The 20,980-nt window shown below is 36.6% G+C and overlaps 1 protein-coding gene across 1 annotated transcript in view; it reads right to left on the bottom strand.

The window, feature by feature from the left end:
- The window catches only part of HCN1 (hyperpolarization activated cyclic nucleotide gated potassium channel 1), a 198,669-nt gene that overhangs the window by 72,637 nt on the left and 105,052 nt on the right, over window positions 1–20,980 (bottom strand). The window contains exon 3 of the mRNA XM_074166104.1: window positions 18,764–18,925. Coding sequence (XP_074022205.1) covers window positions 18,764–18,925 — 162 coding nt within the window. The remainder of the gene's footprint in view (window positions 1–18,763; window positions 18,926–20,980) is intronic.

The raw sequence follows: 20,980 nt of genomic DNA on the forward strand, positions 1-20,980 counted from the left end.
CCCTTAACTGAGCCCAGAAGACAGAAAAAAGTTTGTAATGCATGAATCCCATTTAAAATAACATTTCATTCCAAAGGATTATTTTAATAAGAATTTTTAAGGAATTACATCCTAAAAAGTTGTCACAAAGCTTTTATAAAGTTTAGAGTAAAGTTTAAAATACAGATTATGTCTATTATTCACATGTGAAAATTTAATGATGGTAGGAAACATTCTCTCACTGTGGAATTTGATTGTCTGTACTTGGAATTTTTCATAAAGTGGTGGTTTTGGCTTGGGCCAATTAATAATCTCCAAAACAACCCCTGAACACAGCCTGAGAGTTATCATAGGTTCACTTGAGACCACCGTGCCTTGGTAACTAAGAAGTCCAGTTGTATGGCGCTGGGCTGTGGAGGCAGGGTATAAAACAGACCTGGGCATGTTTAATCCACCGGTATTAATACAGCCCCCGTGTCACTCGGTCAGTGACAAACTAAGGGACAAATACTGGTGGAGGAATTTTCCAAAACGTACCTGTTGCTTTGTCTCATGTCCATCTGATGAAAAAGCAAGATCAGAATGCAGTGAAGCAGAAAGGAATTTTCAAAGGGTTTGCGTTTCTGTTCCTTAAAGAACTCTCGCAGGATGTGAACTTCTTCTACAAGGCGGACATTGTGGGGTTTGAGACTTTGCCTACCAGTTGTGACTAATTTTTTTATAAATCTGTTTTCAAACTTATTAAGTGGCATCATCTTTAGTGACAATTACTGACACTGGAGAGCATTCCTTCTCCCCTTCTTTGAAATCAATTTCATTATCACAAAATATATTAAAAAACAAAAAAAAAAAAAAAGAAGTTTTTACAAATACATATCACTGAAAGTGCAAATGTTATCATGCCATTCTATGCTGAACTTTGTTCTCCAAGAGCCTCTTACTGAAATTTATCAAATGATCTAAAAATCTGATTAAGACATTTGGCTTTGTTTCTCCTCTCCCATAGCACGCTCAAAGCTAGATGAAGTTCAAATCACACTGCTTTTTGATCCTGAAATGAACTTTAGCGCCATTGTTTACAAGGGACTGACTGGAACAGATACACATTGTCTGCCAAAGGGAAAATATGTTCTAATCACAGTAAGTACACAATAAGAATTGTGTGGTCACAATAAGTGATTACAACAAGAACATCTACAGGTTTTTAGTAAACGTAATTTCACTGGGCAAACAACGCATCCCAGAGAGAAGCACTTTCTTACAAGAAAAGGGAAAAAAAAGAGTCAAAAGAATGGCATGTCTATGAAGAGAATACATAAATCTTGCAAGGAAGGACTTTTGATGAGAAACTGAATTCATGAAATTGCACTATTCAGATGAGGTAAAAAAATCAGAGTGCATTAAAGACACCATATCTTTTTTTTCTGCTCTTTTCAGTTGGTGAAAGGAGCTGGATATGATGCAAAACAGTTTACTTAACAAGCCTCAAGCATTGAATCAAACCATTTATGAAATGCTTTTATAATGCAACCACGGAGGAAAGCTTTGAATTTTCAACAGTAGCTTTCTGATAGTCAAGAGCAGGCAGACGATAGTGTGAGCTTAATATAGTACAGTTCTGGGAGATGGCTGAAGGAGTGAAGTGACATTAACCTGACTCGTGACTCCACAATGTACTGCTTTACTGAAAACTGTTAGGAAGACTATCCACTGTCATAAACAATATTTACAAGCAATTTAGAAAAGAGAATTGGGAAGAAGGAACTCCATCTCTCTGCTCTGTGATCAGCTTAGACTAGACAGAAAATTACGTGAAGCATCGGATCCCAAATGACAAATGAAAATGCTATGGTTTTGGCAGTGGACTTTAGCTTTCTGAGTGCTACAACCATTCTCTTCAAATCGAAGTAATTTTGAAGCTACATAAAACCAAGGAATCACAGAATCACAGAATGGTAGGGGTTGGAAAGGACCTTCAGAGATCACCTAGTCCAACCACCCTGCCAAAGCAGGTTCACCTACAACAGGTTGCACAGGAACGCATCCAGGCAGGTTTGGAATATCTCCGGAGAAGGAGACTCCACACCCTCTCTGGGCAGCCTGTTCCAGTGCTCTATCACCCTCAAAGTGAAGACGTTTTTCCTCATGTTCAGATGGAATTTCCTGTCTTCAGTCTGTGGCCGTTGCCCCTTGTCCTGTCGCTGGGCACCACTGAAAAGAGTCTGGACCCATCCTCTTGATACCTGCCCTTTCGATATTCATTGATGAGATTCCCTCTCAGTCTTCTCTTCTCCAGGCTTAACAGACCCAGGTCTCTCAGCCTTTCCTCCATTCCCTTGATTACCTTTGTAGCCCTCCGCTGGACTCCTTCCAGTAGTTCCCTGTCCTTCTTGAATTGGGGAGCCCGGAATTGGACACAGTACTCCAATGTTGGAAGTAAACAATCAATGTTTTAAGTGGCAGAAAAGGCTATCATTAGGAAAAAGGCTAGGCAAACCTGATAGATAAATTGAAATGTACATAGACAGACATGCACAAAATCATAGTATCACAACATTTTCTAACTAAGAATATCTCAAAACGTACAAAGCCTGATTTTCCAAGAAATCCTTTCATCCTTGTTCTATATAAGAAAAAAAAATATTTTTTTTGGTAAGTATTTGCAGAAGTGTGTCCTTAAGAAAAAAAAAAGGCAGATTACAGTAGATTAAAACAGTCTAATATAATCCACTCATAAAGGCAAATGTGTCTACATAGAGTCTGAATATGTTTTAATCTGCTTAAAAATGAATCAAGGTGAACCAATGCCACTTTCACACAGAGAATCAGCATAAAGTTTGGGACTAGGATTCAGGACTTCCAGTGCTTTAAAAAACAGGTAATTTCCCTGGTAAAATGATGTTTGGTACCACATACGCAAATTCAAATATTTATCTCCTTAGTCTAAAAATATAACTTTCATCATATTTTATTTTCTCTTTAAGTAACTCAGTTTTTAAGGCAGAAGTTCAGTGCTGGTTTAAGTATTCTTCTTCACTTAGATGGTATTGAAGGCAATGATTTCCTTGTCAGTTTTTTGATTTATTTCCTAACCTGATACCTTTGAGACTTTGGGCTACATCTGGTTACTTTACAGTTCTTCAGGAAATTAACTTACTAAATATCTGAGCCCTCAAGAGGCTGGTCTTCTTTTTTGGTAAATAACAGTCCTTCATCAAATACTATGTCCTACAAAGAGCTGTGCATTATTTTATTAAGCAGTGACAGCAGGAAGCAAAGGAGTTTTGCAGCTGAAAACCTATTTTGGCTCTACAAAAAGAGCAAACCTCGATGTCAAAGCAAGTAGGCTGGATCTAGGTCAGAGGCTTTTCTTTTTCTGAGAACTCATCTGAGTTTTGCTGATGACCTGTTCCTAAAGTCACACTAAATTCGGACTAAAACTGCAGGTGCTTACCAGAGTCTGCAAGACTTTGAAGATAATAAAATAATATAAAGAAAAAAATGATTTAGCAGCCTAAACACCACCCACAAAATGATGTTTAGGCATTAAAAAGAAAAAAAAAAAAAAAGACTGAGCAGGTCATAAAAAATTCATTTCTCTCCTCTACCAGAGGGAGGTTAACCTGAATTGTAGAAGAATGTCCTAACTTTTAGGGTACCAGCTTCATACTAGGGGGAGAAAGAAGGGGAACATGCTCCTCTTCTTCTTCAATACCCTTGAGGGGGTCGACTGTGACCCTGTAGCATTCTCCTAAGAGATGAGGAGCACCCAGGTCTCAGTTCTAGCTCTAAAGACACTGAGTCACTCTGGGCCCTCCTAGGTAAAGTCACCCCAGCACAAGGCACAGTGCCAAGGACAACCAGCAAGACCAGCTTGAAACCATGGCAGTGTCACATTAATCACATTAACTCAAAAGGCAATTGGACAAACCACTGGAGGAAACACACACTGAGGGCTATTAAACACGTGAATACCAGATCTGGATCCAGAAGCTCCTTAGCTGCAAATTTCTGAAAGCCTGTAGGATATGCTAAAGGAAACGTCACTCCGTGCTTGCTATGGTTTGGTCTTCCTTGGGCAACTGCTCTTTGCTGTCTTGGAAAGAGGCCAGACAGACTGTGGGCCAGATTTCACATGGCCACTGCGTTGGTCCGGCAGTCCCACCTGAATGAACTCTCAACAGCTGAGTCATTAAGTTCAATTCAGCCAGGCATTCACTTTGTCTTTAGTTTGTTGTTCTCTTTCCTCTGCCCACCTCCTACCCGTCCCTCAAAACCTCTTGTACTCTTCACCCAAAAGTGAGGTGCACTAAAACCATTGATGCATAATTCTAATTACTTGTTCAGTCCTTTGTATAGACTGTTTAATTGCATTGTTTTTACCTGATTAGTGATCATGTGGGATATAACCTCTCTTACTATCACATGTAGTTTTCAAAGAAATAGAGTATTCCTTGCTGACCAGAGAAACAGCATTTCAAAGATATTGATTCCTTGTTCTAAATTATCTACCTCCACCATGATTTGTATCATCTAAAGAAAAGTTAAAAAAACATACATTGAATAAGTCAAATCTGGAAAAAGTTATGGCTAAGTCATAAATAGGTGTCATTGTTCTATACTTTGTCTAAGTATAGAATTTATACTTAGTATAGATTAGTGAATGCAGAAAAGGACTAAGTCAGAAATTACCTGCTTTTCCTGCTGAACACTTTGATTACTGGAAGATCCACAAAATTATCCTGCAGAGCAACTACAATATCCACCTATTGAGTAGTCTAAAGGAATTAATGTTTCTCAGTTTAGATATTGAGGATGAAAATGCATCGAGTGAAATGGGTAAGGCTAGGGCAGATGGCCCAGCCCCGAGGATGAACCCTTGGAAGATGTCAGTCATGGGAGGTCTAGGACTGATGTTTGAGGGAGAGAGGAACAGGAAGAACACCACAATCCTGAGCAATGGAGGATGAACAGGAGTAGTTGCAGTCCATTGCATTTTGTACTGTTTACACACGGTTATCTACAATGACCAGTGGCCTAACTTGTCCTGTTTTTTTTTTTTTTTGCGAGAATGGGCAATAAGGTAGGAAGGCATAATAAAATTTCAAATCAGCTGACTTCAGGTGCTTTACCTTGATGGCTAAATGAGTTGGCGAGTCTCCCTAGGCTCCCTACACAGTCAGCAAAAATCAGAGTCCTGCAGATGATGATTCAGAGTAGAAGTTGAATGCAGCTGCTCTTTATCACCTCCAGGGAAGAGCTTCTCTCTTCATCAGCTGCAGCAGGATCCTATTCAGCTAAAGCCACCTTCATTAGCTTCCTGAGCTTCCTGCTGAGCATTATCTCTATTTGCATGGACGGGCATGGCTCCTCATTTCTTCCTTGCTCCAGTCCACTGGAGAAAATAAAATTCCTAAGGACAGTCTCTTCTCACAAGCTATGGTTTTATTTTATGATCCATGGTTTTGCTCTTGCAATTGAATTTGTCATTCAGATCCCGACATGGGTTTGCCCTTGTGAAGGCTGAGAAAAGTCAGTGGGGCTTTGTAAGAGGTACTGGAGATTTGACTAGGTGAACTGAGTTCCAGCAGAGTGTCTTTAATGTAGGCATGCTACAGTGAGACGGTATCATAAACCACAGCTGGGACAAGTGAGAAACAATAAAAAGATACCTAATGAGAACAGAGGAATGCTCAGAATGCAAACTTCATAATTATTAACTTACATGGATACAGTTATACAGCAGAGATCACACAATGAGAGTGTGAGTTCTTGGATTCAGGGCACCTATTTGAATATCCTTATCTTAAAGGCATAGCATTTACTTTGCTTGAAAAAGGTTGAGAAGGATGTTAAATTGGAAACAACTCAAAGGACTCAGATTCTAATGAAAATAGCGAGTATTTACCCAAAAATTGTGCTATCTAACTTGCAAATGGTTGGAAACCTTCCTTAACTAGAAGCTTCGTGTTTACTGGGCACCTGCTGAATGACAAGATTGATCTTGAAAATCTAATAATCCACTGCCTATCTATTATCTGTTAAGAATATCAAAAGAATACTCTTTTTTACTATTAGTTGGTCCATTGAAGCAAAGTAATCAAACCATGAACTTCAAAGAAATTCAGTTGTTTGTCTTGAAACCAGTACCATGTCAATATTTGATTATGTTAAGAAATCTAGCCACCCACAGCATTATGTATGGCACTAAGCACGAATAGTAAAAAACAACCACCATTTATTTTTATTGCAACTGTTTTTTGCACCCTCTAAGTACACAGGTACAGAAAAGTTTTAGCTGACTTGCAAACAAAAACAGTTTTATAATTCCCTTAACAGACTAAGGCTCTCATTTCATTGAAATTAGGTTTAAAATGGTCTTGAATCGAATCTAACTTCAGATCACATGAATATTTTTTCCTTCTGAAATTTACATTAATAGTCCCACAATTCTTGATGAAAAAAGAAAATATATTAAAGTATTTTTCAGATCCAACCTTTAGAATCAAACCCGTGAAAAAGAAACAAAATCACTCTATAGGAGGAAGTTCATCCAAGGACATTATCAAAGCAGCTTTCATTATTCAAACCAACATGCCATGTTTTTTCTTCTATCTTTAAACATTAAATTGAGAGTCATTATTGATTAGAAACACAGGTTATATTGTATTTGGGTGATTTTTTCATAGATACCATACATATTTAGTTGTTAACACACATTATGCATTCAGTGTCACCATGATTATAAGTGAATAATTTAAACGGTTATTTTTCTGATTTCATTTCATTAGTAAATTTTGAAGATTATATTATTCTATGGTGCCTGTTTAAATATCTTCTAGATAGTCTATGTACAGATGTCTACATATTATCTGTATGAGCAAGCAGTGAGTAATTTTTTCTATGAAGTCTGAAAGATTTTAAAAGCAAAAGAGTAAAACCAACAAGCTTTGCAAAACTCTAGAAATCCTTCATCTTTTATTTATTTGTACATATGCCAACTTTATTTTCCTCAAATCTTGCTGAGATGGATGAGTGCACTGTCTCATGCTTGTTTCAGAAAAAAGGGACTTCTGCTTCAGATGTTATATTTCCATTTAAGCTACCTCATTCCTTCTTTTTCCTCCCCACATTACTTTTTGTGTGTATGTTTTTGCCTTCACAATTCAACTAATCTGGTTTAGAGTTAATATATTTGATTGATCTGCAAAACACATTCAGCTAGGAGCAGTGCAGTTCCACTGTTATTTCTGCGGGCATGTGGCATTTCCAGGATGCACTTCCCGTCAGCATGTATATGTTATCCTTTCCATAAACAGCTGCTTTAGAAAGATACTAACTGCAAAACCCTAAGGGAAACTCATCCTTGCATATTCATACAACTCAGAAATAAACTCATTTCTTTTAGAGTAAGTTTTATACTACTCTGTTTAGGCACGAAAGACTATGTAGCAGCAGGATGGTCTTGCTGCAAGAGTAAAGCCATGACAATCAGTGTTGAAAGGCATGTTTTATACATTCTCTATTGCTTCTGCATTTAATATACAGTGTTGAGGGTAAGGGACAAGCAGCCTTTAGGTGAATGTTATGGGTTATGAGAGTTTATAGAGAGACTTCTGCATAGGTCCAAAAATTCCAGAGCCAAATCTACCCTCACTTACTGGAAAAGTAGCACGCCTGCCCATTGGTCTTGAGTGTACCTTTCCAGGGTGAGCTCTTGCATCTTCTCTTCATACAAATCTGAGTAAAATTTATATTTTGCTTCCACCAAAGGTTTTAATCATGCACAATAAACTTTATTCCTAAACATCTGGAAAAAGCTATTCAAAATAAATAGAAAACTCCCTCAAATGTTACTCTGTCAAGATTGTTTTAGCAACATTTAACTGAGTTTAGATTTTGCATAACTTTTCTAGTTGTATCTAAGAGATAAATTTTAAAGTGTTTTTTTTTTTTTTTACTATTAGAGATAAGCATAGGGAAATTACATATTATTGCAAACAGTGACAAATGATTGGTGCTATGCCTTTGCTTCTGACTACTCAATTACTTTCTGTAAAACTGAACTAGCAGTCTGAGTAGATTCTGTTTGAAAATACCCCTTTTAAGTAGAAAGTTGTTCAAAAACAGTCATGTAAGTCCCTCCCTACCTATATCAATATAGATAATCTTTTTCAATTATATGTATTATTGTCAAAGTCCTAGGTTACCCTCAAGTGCAAGCTAACTTCATCGTCTTCCATATATAAAAGATTAAATGCAGTGACTACACTTTAATGTATTTTTGCCTAAAAAATATGGAAAAGGATAAAAATATTTTATGGAAATCCAAGGCAAATTACGTTATTTTATTACAGATTAAGGCATCTTGAATGGACTAAAATGACACGTGAGATGGACCAGAGAAAGTGAGTCATCTGTGAACAATATGGGAAGTATTTTCTTGTTGCATTCAAATGTCAATTGGTGATTTTCAAATAGATTGATTCAAAGCATCTCTCTTGTTGTATTAGCAGTAGTGCAGAATGTAGGTAAAACTGTATTCTTGAACTAGACGTGACAGAGTACATCTCTTTGCTTCAATCCTATTCATATGAGATTGTCCTGTATCTTTTGTAATGAACCCCAGCCACCCAAAACAAAGAGAAAAAAAAAAATAAGGTAATGTCAATAATGTGTTGGTTTTTTTTAATTTAGGGAAAACTGTATTTTTTTCACATTAAATAGATCGGTAAATGAATTATAGGAGGTTTTTTTAATTGATAATCAGCATTTTTTTAATGCTAAGATTGCTATTCCTTTCACAGGAGAACAAAAACCCACTGCAAATTATTAAAAGTGCTATAAAGACCAGAAAGGTCTCACAACAAGGCTTTGTTCTTTTCCTTATGTTGTCAGTAGGATCTTCTAAGCATAAATGGACATAAAAATCCAGATAGCAGAAAGAAAATAAAATATATTTAAGAGAAATGTAATGTTTAAAGTAATTGATACAAGAAAGTGCTCACTGCTTTCTCTTGCAAGTAATATGTAGAAATCTGCACACAGACTATGTAGAAGCTATTCTTCAAAGTTTACTCATGAATAATAATGTTAAATAAGATGCTGCACATTTCAGATAATGCAAAATTTGTGGTATATTACTGTATTTCTCCTATAGAAGATCATTTCCATCATTCCTATTAAATTACATTATTTTCTGAAAGTTTTATGCCTCTATTTGAAATACTTCGGGTTGAATCTGCTCAAATGAGTGTATGTGCAGAAAGCAGGAGCAGCAGGAAAGGGAAAGGAGCAACATTAAAGAAAATTACCCTATTCTTTTAAAACAAGTGAATCTAAATCTGAATAAGCTATGTACATTCCTGGCATATATGTATAAAAAGTATGAGGAAAACCAGTTCAGACATTAAGCAAAATCAATAGATTAAAACAAATGAAAGAAAATAATAATGCCATCTATTTCCTGATTTTCTTGTTTTGGTAACCAGAACCGGATGCAAATCAAGACTTCCAGTTCTACAGGGAATTCTCCTTGTTTAGCTTTTAGCTTCATTTTGATTTAAAGTGAAAATATGAAATATTAAAATTTCCATGGAAGGAGAAGTTGAGAAATAACCAGATTTAAAAACGTTGTTATGATACCCTCTTGCCTCCCTCTAGGATTCTGAGAATCCAGATTACAGATCCTATAGACTACTAATGCAGTTATGGTGGACACAGGTCAATGGAAAGAAATATATCATCTCGAGTGTCTGATGTATGAAAGTTCCTTGGTTCAGAATTCCATGACCCAGAACAAAGTATCTTGCTTTCTTTTTTTTTTTTCTAATGTGAAATGTAAGCATTCTAAATGCACAACTTCAGGTGGCAAATTTTCATGTCTCATTGCATCTCAATAGAGACTTCTCTCTAGATGTACTTTAGATATTAGCATGAGTCAGGTGCTAAATAGCCACATAGAGAAAGTTCAAATTTGATATTGCAAACTCCCTCAGTTAAAAGGAGTAAAATCAGTGCTCTTGAGAAAACCTGATTTTGATGTGGCTGATAATGATCCCTTGGCAATAATATGCAGCTTGTGCAAAGCCAATTATCTCTATACAGTATTAAAGCATATAGATATTAATATAGGTGTGCAATGAAAAAGGGAAAGAAAGAACAGCTGTATATGAATGGTATTTCATCTGGATGTACCTACACCTTGATTTAATCTGGGAAACCTGCTCTGGCATAAATATTCCAAGGGTTCAGTTTTTACATATTCCAGTCATAGGACAAAAGATCACTTGTGGAGAACTACTTCAGAGTAACTGCTCCACAATGATATCCCAGTTCACCCTGGAGTACCACCACATGCAGATAAATACTTACTGTTAAAATTATAGAGACAGAGGAAAGTACACTGAACCAGCTCCCCCAGAACAAAGAGAATACTCTCTTCTACAACAGGGAAGTTGCATTTGGCCATGATATGCTTATATCTCCTCCTGAATATTCATTCTAAGGCAAACAAGGGATACAAGTTTCTAAAATACGACAGGTACAACTTATGCTTCTGCTTTAGTTCACATTTTTTATTAAAGAAATGGCTTAAGGCATGTGTTATGATGTCTATGATTTTTCTCTAGAATGTCTATCAAACACAACATTAGCCTTAACATATTATGTGTAGTTTCTTGTATTCTTTCAAATTTAAGGTTTACATAACATATTTTTTAATTTAGAGTTACCAGAAATCCCTTCACAATATACTGCAGTATAAGCATTTATGAATCGATTGATTCTTGAGGGGAAACATAGAAATTAAATTTTTATGATAAATGGGCAAGTCCCTTCTTGCATCCACATCAAAAATTTCCTACTAGCTCTTATTATAACAAAGAAAAAGTGTGGAAATAAGTTACTATCTATTAGGTACAACAATTTGCTTTAGCACATTTCCTCTAATTGTTTCATTATTCTTATCCCATAGAAGGAAGACCTGCATTCTATCTGAAAGAAACAGAAGCACACAAGGCAGCTGACTAATTCATTACAGAAGTCGTCTTCTTCAGCACCTATTGTCACATCAGTCACACAGTGCTACAATCAACATTTACAAACACAGGTGTCCTAATTTTGATCCTTTCCCTGTAGCACTAAGCACCAATATCTACTGAAATAACTACCACCATCACCATTAAATAATTATATCGATACTGCAACATTGAGTTTAAAGTATTTTAGTGAGAGGAAAGTAAGGCAGCAGGGCTTATGACAGTTCATAATGCTAAACAATTTCCAAAGTTGATGGAGTTGTGGGATTACAACTGGGAATACCTTCTTTGAAGGACTGTTTTCACTTTTGTCTTAGTTGTAAACCAAATATTCATGGATAAAGTGAATACTTTCACTAATGTTAAACTTTTAGGAATTTTTAAACCTCCCCATAATGATTTTGCAACTTCAATTTCCAAATTTGAACATTCTACATCTCAATTAGCTCATAGTATTAACCCAATGAGCTCAAAATGATAAAACTAGAACACATCAATATTAGCAGAGTCATGAAGATGAATGCATTTGTCATTGTTTTATGTGAAGAAGGCCTGGCATTCACAGAATCTAAAACAGTTTCTGCTATATTTCAGATTTTTAGAAAGAAGAAGAAAAATACTGCTCTGTACTCTCTGTTTCATGACTTCTTGGGGGTGTTGGCGGACGAGAAGCTTGACATGAGCTGGCAAGATGCACTCGTAGCCCAGAAATCCAACTGTACCCTAGGCTGCATCAAAAGAAGCATGGCCAGCAGGTCAAGAGACACGATTCTAACCCCCTACTCTGCTCTGGTGAGATCCCACCTGGAGTACTCCAGCTTTGGAGTCCTCAGCACAAGAAGGACATGGGCATATTGAAATGGGTCCAGTGGAGGGCCACAAAGATGATCAGAGGGCTTGAGTGCCTCTCCTATGAGGATGGGCTGAGACAGTTGGAGTTGTTCAGCCTGGAGAAGAGAAGGCTTCAGGAAGACCTTATAGCGGCCTTCCAGCACCTGAAGGGGGCCTACAGGAGAGATGGGGAGGGACTCTTTATCAGGGAGTGTAGTGATAGGATGAGGGGTAAGGGTTTAAACTGAAAGAGAGGAGATTTAGATTAGATATCAGGAAGAAATTCTTTACTGTGAGGGTGGTGAGGCACTGGAAGAGGTTGCCCAGAGAAGCTGTGGATGCCCCATCACTGGAAGTGTTCAAGGCCAGGCTGGATGGGGCTTTGAGCAACCTGCTCTAGTGGGAGGTGTCCCTGCCCATGGCAGGGGGGTTGGAACTACGTGATCTTCATGGTCCCTTCCAACACAAACCATTCTATGGTTCTATGAAAGAGACAGATAATACAATCTCAATCAGAAAATATAAAATAAATAGTAAGAAAATACTATGGAACAAATGAATATAATTTTTAGGACAAGAAACAGCAGCCATGATGTAAATAAGTTTTAAAGCATACTGTATAGATGCTGGGTTTGATTACAGGAACTTCCTTATTATTTGGAATCAATTTCCTATTGGTAGAAATCAATACACAGAAAAAAAAATATAAATAATGGAATTTTTTCAATAAGTATGACACACAGGAAATGTAATAACTTTTTATGCAAACACATCAAAAATCTACTGTCAAAAATACACAGTTCAAAAGTACAGGAGACATCAGCAAAATTACATAGAATATTATGCCAAAGACAAGAACAAAGGAAGGAAAAGTTATTATTACTTCCCTTTCTACCTCTGCAATAGTGGATGACCTGCTAACCTGTCAAAGAACAGAAAAAGCATGAGCCAAAACCTATGTGGTCTTCCTAAAGCCTCAGCAATTGTCGTAAAAATGAGAACTTGACTTGTTTTCCTCTTCATTGGTCACGACACACTGAGTTAAATCAACAGTGTCCTCAGCAACCCCATTTCTCTGGTCCTTGCATACGTGGCGTAAAACTTTGATATTGAAATTAACACGTGTCCTCAGTCTGCATTAAACATACCTTGTCATTTAGCTCTGCGCATCTACAGAATTTTCCTCTTCAGTTTCTTATAGTGTCAAATCACATGAACTAGTATATTCTCCTGAGCTAATATATTTTTAGACTTTTGAATCCAACCCACTGAAGCAGGTCATTACTTCATCATCTTGGTGCAGGCGGATATGGACTAACCCCAGTGACTAGGTCACTGCTGTGTGCAAGAGAGCGCAATAATTGATTTCTGAACAGCAGCACATACTAGAAGGGATATTATTATTCACTGTAGATTCCTAAAATATGGGTGCCTTAGTATGTCAGTTACATATTGTTGGTATTGGTATTACCATATTTCCAAACTGTGTTGTAAATACAGCACATCTGAGTTGGGCAATTCCCCTTATGTTGTTCCACAGTCCACCTCTGATAGCTAATTTCAATCTTTTATCTGTTCTTAGAAGCACTTGCTATAACTAAATAGCCATACATAAATATAAATATAAATATGAGTATAAAATGTTATAGTAGTGTAACTCACGAGATCCTCAGTGCCTCTAGTAATCAGATGATTCCCATAAATTCCATATTTTCCAATTGCCAAATTTAAGATTGTGGGATTTGATTTACATAAGCATTTATTGCTCAGCACTGCAAATGAAAGCAGAGGAATCTAGTGCTTTAAACGCAGCTCTACAATATCTTGCCATATAATAAAAAGGTACTTAAAAAGATTGGTGAAGCTCTAAATGATGATTATCAGATAATGATCAGATGCAGAAAAATCTCATGAGAAAATTAGCTGCCCTAATGGTCAACTATAAGGAAGAAGGTGCTAAGATGATGCATTATCAAAAAGGAGAAAACTCAATGCTGAATAACATGTCAAATGATTATAATGCATTCCTTCAGCTCCACTGAGTAAAGCAGAGATCTTATTGAAAAAGAACCATGCGATTGTGTAATTGAAAATGGTGTTCATTACTAAGAAATGTTGAGAATTAAAATTAAAGTTCTGTGTGTTATTACTAGATAGTTTTTATACGTTACGTGCATAATTCTTAGCATAGTTCTTAGAACATAATAAATCCTTACCATTTCCTGCATTTCTGAACTTCCCTATCAATTCCCTGTTCATTTAATTCATTCATTTTATGAGAGGCACTTTCAGACTCTACAGCAAAAATTCCCAAACTCTTTTCCTAGCAATGATGATACTGCCAGAGATGAAGATCTGTAGTCTAATGTCTGATTTCCTTTGCCCCCAAGGAAATTAAGTGATACAAAGGTGAGTTAATATAATGCAAAATCCCACTTCACCAAATCCAAAACCTAAAAAACCCCAAGAGTTGCAAACAGTCCAACTGCAAGGACGGTAAGGAAAAGCCAAAACAAAGAAACCAGAGTATGTAAAGTGTTCTTGCTGAGCAAACATCGGCTGACTGCCATGAGAAATGCCAGCAAAGCAAGCCCTTTCCAAAAGGTTTACAATCCCTTTTGGCTTTCAAAAACCTCCCTCTTCAAGTTAAATTCTATACTTCCCTGCTAGATTTTTATCTCACTAAGGAAACATTATATGTGAAAAATTTAACAACTGTCAAGTAAATACATTGCTTTAAGGACCATGTTTTCCTAACCATACAAACAATTACTGCAAATATAGACAGGAAAATACAGGTTAGGCACCTTCAGATACCGTTACTTCAAGGACTAAGATGCCTTTGAGTCTTAGTCCTTGATATGAGAAGCCAGAGCAAACCTTCAATACAGCAAAAACTAATCATCTACTGTAAGGGATGCTTTATTGCAGGTAGTCATGCTTAGATGGCCAGATGGCATCAGTGGCAAAAATGTCATCTCTCATTTCTACCTGCATAGAAACACTGTCCCATATAAGACCTGGCTATCACTGTTCATCAGTTGGGACTTACACACTGTGTTTTTGTATTTCACTGCAGCTGAAACCAAAAGCAAAACGCAGAATCTCGGTTTGCACAGACTGACTACAGGGAGGATCACTGTGCTTTTCTGTTCTTGTGTCTCCCCTGGTTTCAGCTGCAAGTTTAACTCCTAATTTTCTAAAGAACTATTGGCTCAAACTCTGAGATATGATAAAGATGTTTAGTCTACGAGTCATTATGGAAGTGCACTAGTCTGAAGACTGAAGATCAGAAAGCTGAGGATAAATCACACAAGGAGATGTGGATAATAGGCTTTCTGAACCAAGGAGAAATTAGGCAGCATCATTAGGGAAGTCTGTGAAACTTCTTCAGAAAAGACCTTTTCTTTAGGAATGAAACTCACAATCCTAGTGTTAAAAAAAAAACTAGGAATGGCATCAGAGAGCCATATGCCCTTGCAGAAGTAATTGACTGTTATTTTGTCTGTAATGGATTGGTTGGAAAATGACCTAAAGTGAGTGGAAAAAACCCAGCTGCTGCTTACTTTTAAATTATATTTACTGGTTTTCTTATTTTTAAAGAGAAGTGCATTGATATTCTGGAAGAGCACAAGATCCTGCCTTGTCAATACTAACTCAGCATTAATAAAGTCAGTGCAATCAAATGGCAGTAAAGATACAGAAGTGGTCAAGTGGGATCACATTTAGAAAAATTGAAGGAAGATGTGATGCCAGCTCTGGCTGCCATTTCATAGCAACATGAATGCCAATGTTAGGAACTGGATAAGAAGGTCAATCTTAGAGTAGATATACAATATGGGTTCATTATTATTATTATTGAAGATAATATCCCAATGTCATTTGAACATTTTTGCTGAACTACTTAGGTTGTAGGTTGCTGCCGTATTAACCAGTGGTGATCTTATACCCTTATATCTTTTCATTTCATAGTCTACTTCATGATGCACTATGACATTTTTATCATCCTTTCAAAGACAAAAATCCAACTGATTTGTTATGCTTTAATTGCATTCAGTTGCATTGTTCAGAGAGGCAGTAAGCAAAATGCAGCTTGGTTTCCTATTATCCTTGGTTTCTAAATTATCTTATTCCTTTGTGACATTGAATGTAACCTATGTTATTTTTCTTAACAGTATTTATAAAGTAAAGCCATGAGCACGTCTGTGGAATTTGAATAATTTCACATATCAGCTCATACAGAAGAAACAGCTTTCAGGAGAAGGCTTTTAGAAGAAGTTCTTGCACTCTGCAGCCTGAAGCAATTAATGTGCAAGACAGAAGGGAACTATGGCCTGGAAGAGTAAGCTGGGCTGTGTCAGTTGAGGAGACAGCATGTCATCCTCATGGCATCCTTACTTCCTTTAGCATCAGGTTATCTGCAAATGCTTGCAACTGACTTGCATACTGGAAAACTAACTTTTTCTGGCTGAGCACACATTGGCTTGAATAAGTCTTCAAGCCAATGATCATCACGAATAAGTGTTAAAACTTACTTCAAAGCAAAATTGTTGTATTAGCCTGAGGTTAGCCCTTGTAACAACATCATTTTGAGGAACATACTTTAGAGCCACAGTCTGAAAGCCAGGAAATACTCACATAACCCACCCCACCCCCCCTTACTCAAAAAAAATATTGAAATTCAAAGAGGGGTAATTTTGCCTTTCTTAGAGTAATTTATTTCAAAATTAGTTGCCTCAGAAATTTTAACAAAACTCCAATTGTATGCATATGCAAGGAGTTTACTTACAAATCTATTAAAATCTCTGACTGAAATCTCAGTAGAAGGGAATACTTTGAGAGGAAAGGGTCATTAGCTGAGGCTAGGGAAAAACCTCTTCGTGACAATATTGGCCTTTTGCCATGGCCATCACTACCAGTTTACAGACAAAGAACTTAAGAGCAGAAGAAATAATAATGTTCTTATCTGACTTTGTCTCAACAGAATTTGAGTCCAAATCCCAGTATTAGGTGCAGCCATTTCAGTATCAAAAAATTTTAAATTCAGAGTAGATTAAATTGTTATATGCTACAGTATACCAGCAGAGTGATGTACCCCTCTTTCCAAAGCTCTTGTAGTACCATGAAGCCCTTCCAAATTCAGCAGTCAGTTATATTCTGATTACACCAACAAAGTATATATCCATCATCACCATCATCATCATCCTCCTTCTATTCTCTCTATCATTTCAGAGGACTGATATTCCATGATTACTTCTCTGTCTGTATTTAGGGCTAAAGAATTCACCAGAGCCTGGAAAGCAATCAGGAAATGTCTTGTAACATCACAATGGGGTCAGAATGCCATAGAACATAATCCTGCTTACTTTTCAGATCTCCCCACAATGTTCATTCAACAGCACCTGATTCAGTTGCCAGACCAAAAAATAAAATAATAATAAAAAAAAAAAAAGATCAACTTTCAAGAAGGATTTTTCCAAGAGTATTTGGCCAGTAAGGAAAGAGTATTGTCTGCATAAAAAAAGTGAGTGTGGGCAGGCAGAAAGAAGGGTCTCCCCTGAGCATGTGCAAAGTGTGCACAGCCTCCTAGGTTAAATGTAGGTCTTCTTATGGAAGAGAGAGAATTTCGTAATTCAGTGTTCTTTAAAAGTTAAATACCTCAATTAAGTGTAATCTGAGGCTTCCTTTTACTTGCTAGCAATGGTTTTCATCCAGCTTTTTAACAAGCTGGTAGAAAATGCACCCTTTGTAAATGTGAATGGAAGATGTTACAAAGCAGAACCCAGAATGCAGCAAAGACGTGCCAGTCAGCATCCTGGTGACCTACTTTTATTGTAGCAATTCCATTTTTGAAGTAATGTCACTATGTTTTTTTTAGGAAAGCTGCACAATGAGGTGTCAGCAAACACGCTGCTTATCATTAAAGATGTTGCTTGATGACTGCAAATACTTGTCTGTTTGACTGACAACCTTAGTCAACGAGCTCCCACAGTAATGTGCAGTATCATGTTCCTAAAGGAACAAATACTTCTACAATATGCTTCTACAGTAGAAATACATGGGACTGAGCAAGATCCTCATCTACAGTAAAGGTGCTGTTTTATGGGTTCTATAATTGTAAAAACTGGAGAGATACATGTTTCCAGATTGCCAATGAGAGAGTTGCTTAGGGATTTTTCTTTTCGGTATACATTTCAACAACTTTTTCAGTGTATTTCCTACGAAAATGTTCCATGTGTTACCTCATTACCTGACTTGATAAAAACAACTTAATTTTTCACAGCCATTGATCTTTAAGGCACATGTCAAGCAAGTGGAACATCATTACACTTCTTTATAAATAAGGCACAGCTACATTGCATCCTTGAACAGTCTGTTCAAACACGCAAAAGGATCATAGAAGTAAATCTATTTCTCTTATTTTACTTAGAAAAAAATTTGTCGACTGTTAAATTGGGAACAACTTGGTAAAGGCATCATGAGATGACCCAGAAGTTATTCACAAAACAAACTGAGGACAACATTAGATGAAACAAACACCACTAATGTACCTTCAGAAGCATTCTGAAACTACAGCCTAAATTGAAAGAAGTGGTGAACTGAGTGCTTCCAAATCTCTTTTGGTGGCTTTTTTGAGGGAATGAGGGTTAATAAATTAAAATGACCTTAAAACTGGAAGTATTTTATGGCTCATTTACTAACAATGAGTCAATATAATTTAATTGGTGATGAGGGCTACAAAAAAACCCCAACATTTTAGTTCATTAGCAAGCCAGGCAACAAAACCCAAAACTAACCTTGAATAAATTGCAGGGCAGTGTACTACTATGCATGTATTTTTACACTTAAGTCTGAAGCTAACCGTTAAGAAAAAAAATGTTTAGAAAGCACAATGAAAAATGAACAATACTTACAACCATACCGTTTAGGGACACCCAGCAATCTGGTGGGAAATCCTGGAGTAATGGTACTAAAAACTGCAGACAACCATCCCAGTGGCACAGAAGCAACATCATTCCAATTAGATTAAAGATTCTCACCACAGCACTGGCCAGATCGTATGTCATGTGGAAAATCTGTGGGCAAAAATTATAGGTAATGTACGTGATGCAAACCAGAAATGCAAACCATTTAATTCTCAAAGGCAAAGAAATATTATCCTGAACTTCTAAAAAAGCTGAGATTTCTCAGCAAGGACCATTAATTTAGGCACTCTAATTTGGGCAGAGAGCTACGCTGGCACACCCGACTCTTGGCTGCACACCATATAAGCTGTTGAAAAAGGTGTATTTTGGGTAAGAAGTCACCAACTAAAGTGTTTTTTTTTTTCAAATCTACAACTCCTTTCAATTGAAGCAAGTCTCATAAATTAAAAAAGTTTGGTAAAGATAGTGAGATCATTACTTGTCTGGGAACTTGGTGTCTAAATACAAAGTTGTGAGAGATACAAATTCAATGACCCATTTAGATAAGATTCACGTTCACATTCCTTACCTTCTTAAAAGCACCCAAATCTGAGTGAAGAAAGAATAAAAGTACTTTTACATATTTTTGGACTTTTATTTCTAGAGTATTCATTCAATTTGTACATACCAGTTCACCAAGCAAAATGACAAAAAGCTAGTTCATCACTATTAATCATTAGCAGTTTTCCCAAAACACTGAGAATCCTGTGGCTACTATACCTCTAGTAGCTAAGTTTATATCAAACTAATATAATCACTTGGATTTCAACACATTCCTCCATTCTTAGACAAAGAATGTTGGTATCTGAAAAGTGTCTTACAGCAAATCCCACACATGCTCTTAAAAACAACATAGACATTTTCAGGTTTGTCCTGGGAAAATTTGTTGGACAGAATTAGCATGACCAGCAGCAGTCAGCTGTCAAATAGTATGGAGAAAAAACACTGTATTTAGCATTTTTCTGCTATATTGGTTTTAAAGCACTTCTAAACTACAAATACAGGCATATTCTTTACCTACTACACAATTCAGTCAACTTAAGATAAATGTTACATTTTAACATGCTTAATTGTCACTATGCAGGAGTTCCATTTACAAGACGAAGAATGTCCAGTTGGTATTTCAGGAAATTTTAAGTAGAAAATATTATTTAATTGTACAAATAGACATAGAAATCAGAGGGTTTAGTGATGAAAATGTCAGATTTCTAGAGGTTTACAGGCTTATTGGCACATGACATTTTGCATTTGTAAATGAAAGAATTCACATTGAAAGAATTCACAATGAAAGAGGGAGTGTTTGCATCCTAGCTTTTACATATCCAAACTAAATGCAGAGATTAAGTACCCACACTGCAAATAAGTCCAAGTGCAAATTTGGAGAGAGTGTTATGGTGTCTTACAACGTAATTTTCTGTTAGTGGGAGTTTGTCCTTGTTTGAAAATGCTGGTGTTTGTTGTCAGTTCCAAAATGCAAAACCTGCACAGTAGAAACATACCTCAGACATTAACTTTATGCGCAAAACATTTTTTTCAATCTAGGGCATTTTAAGAGAATATATTCTAAATCCAAGTTTGATAGACATTGGAAACAGATGCTTGTAACATTATTCAAAATGTCATGTCTTATCCAAATACCATCTAGCTCCTGCCAAAATTGAGGAGATGACACTGATATTTAGGAGATACTGTAAATGGAAATAAACAGGAAAGTGTCATCATTGCACGTTTGTCTTCTTAAGAAATGTATTTACACTACAGCTACTTCAATAGCTTCGGATTCAGTAGCATGATATGAACCAAGAGGGTACATGTGTGAACTGAAATAATTTTATTTTTAAGAACTAGAAAAAATAGCAAGGATTACTACTGTTTTGGAACACTAACACTCATCCAGGTTACACTTTATCCACATGGTTATTACACTACAATTGCAAAGTGCAGATGAATTCCTGATCGCATGAAAAGTTGCAGAAGTTCTGTCAGAGACAGAAGGAATTCCCCTAGAATATTTGCCTGAAAAAATGCAGAACATCAGACAGAAATAATACATATTTTACACAGAGATCACAACTTCCTTGGGAATTTTCTATTGCTCCAGAAAAGCAAGTTATCACACTATGGCTGGACAAAAATCAAAGTTTCCACCCACACTGTTTTCATACT

Source organism: Numenius arquata, chromosome Z (genome assembly GCF_964106895.1).
Source record: "Numenius arquata chromosome Z, bNumArq3.hap1.1, whole genome shotgun sequence".
In the NCBI taxonomy this organism is placed as follows: domain Eukaryota; kingdom Metazoa; phylum Chordata; class Aves; order Charadriiformes; family Scolopacidae; genus Numenius; species Numenius arquata.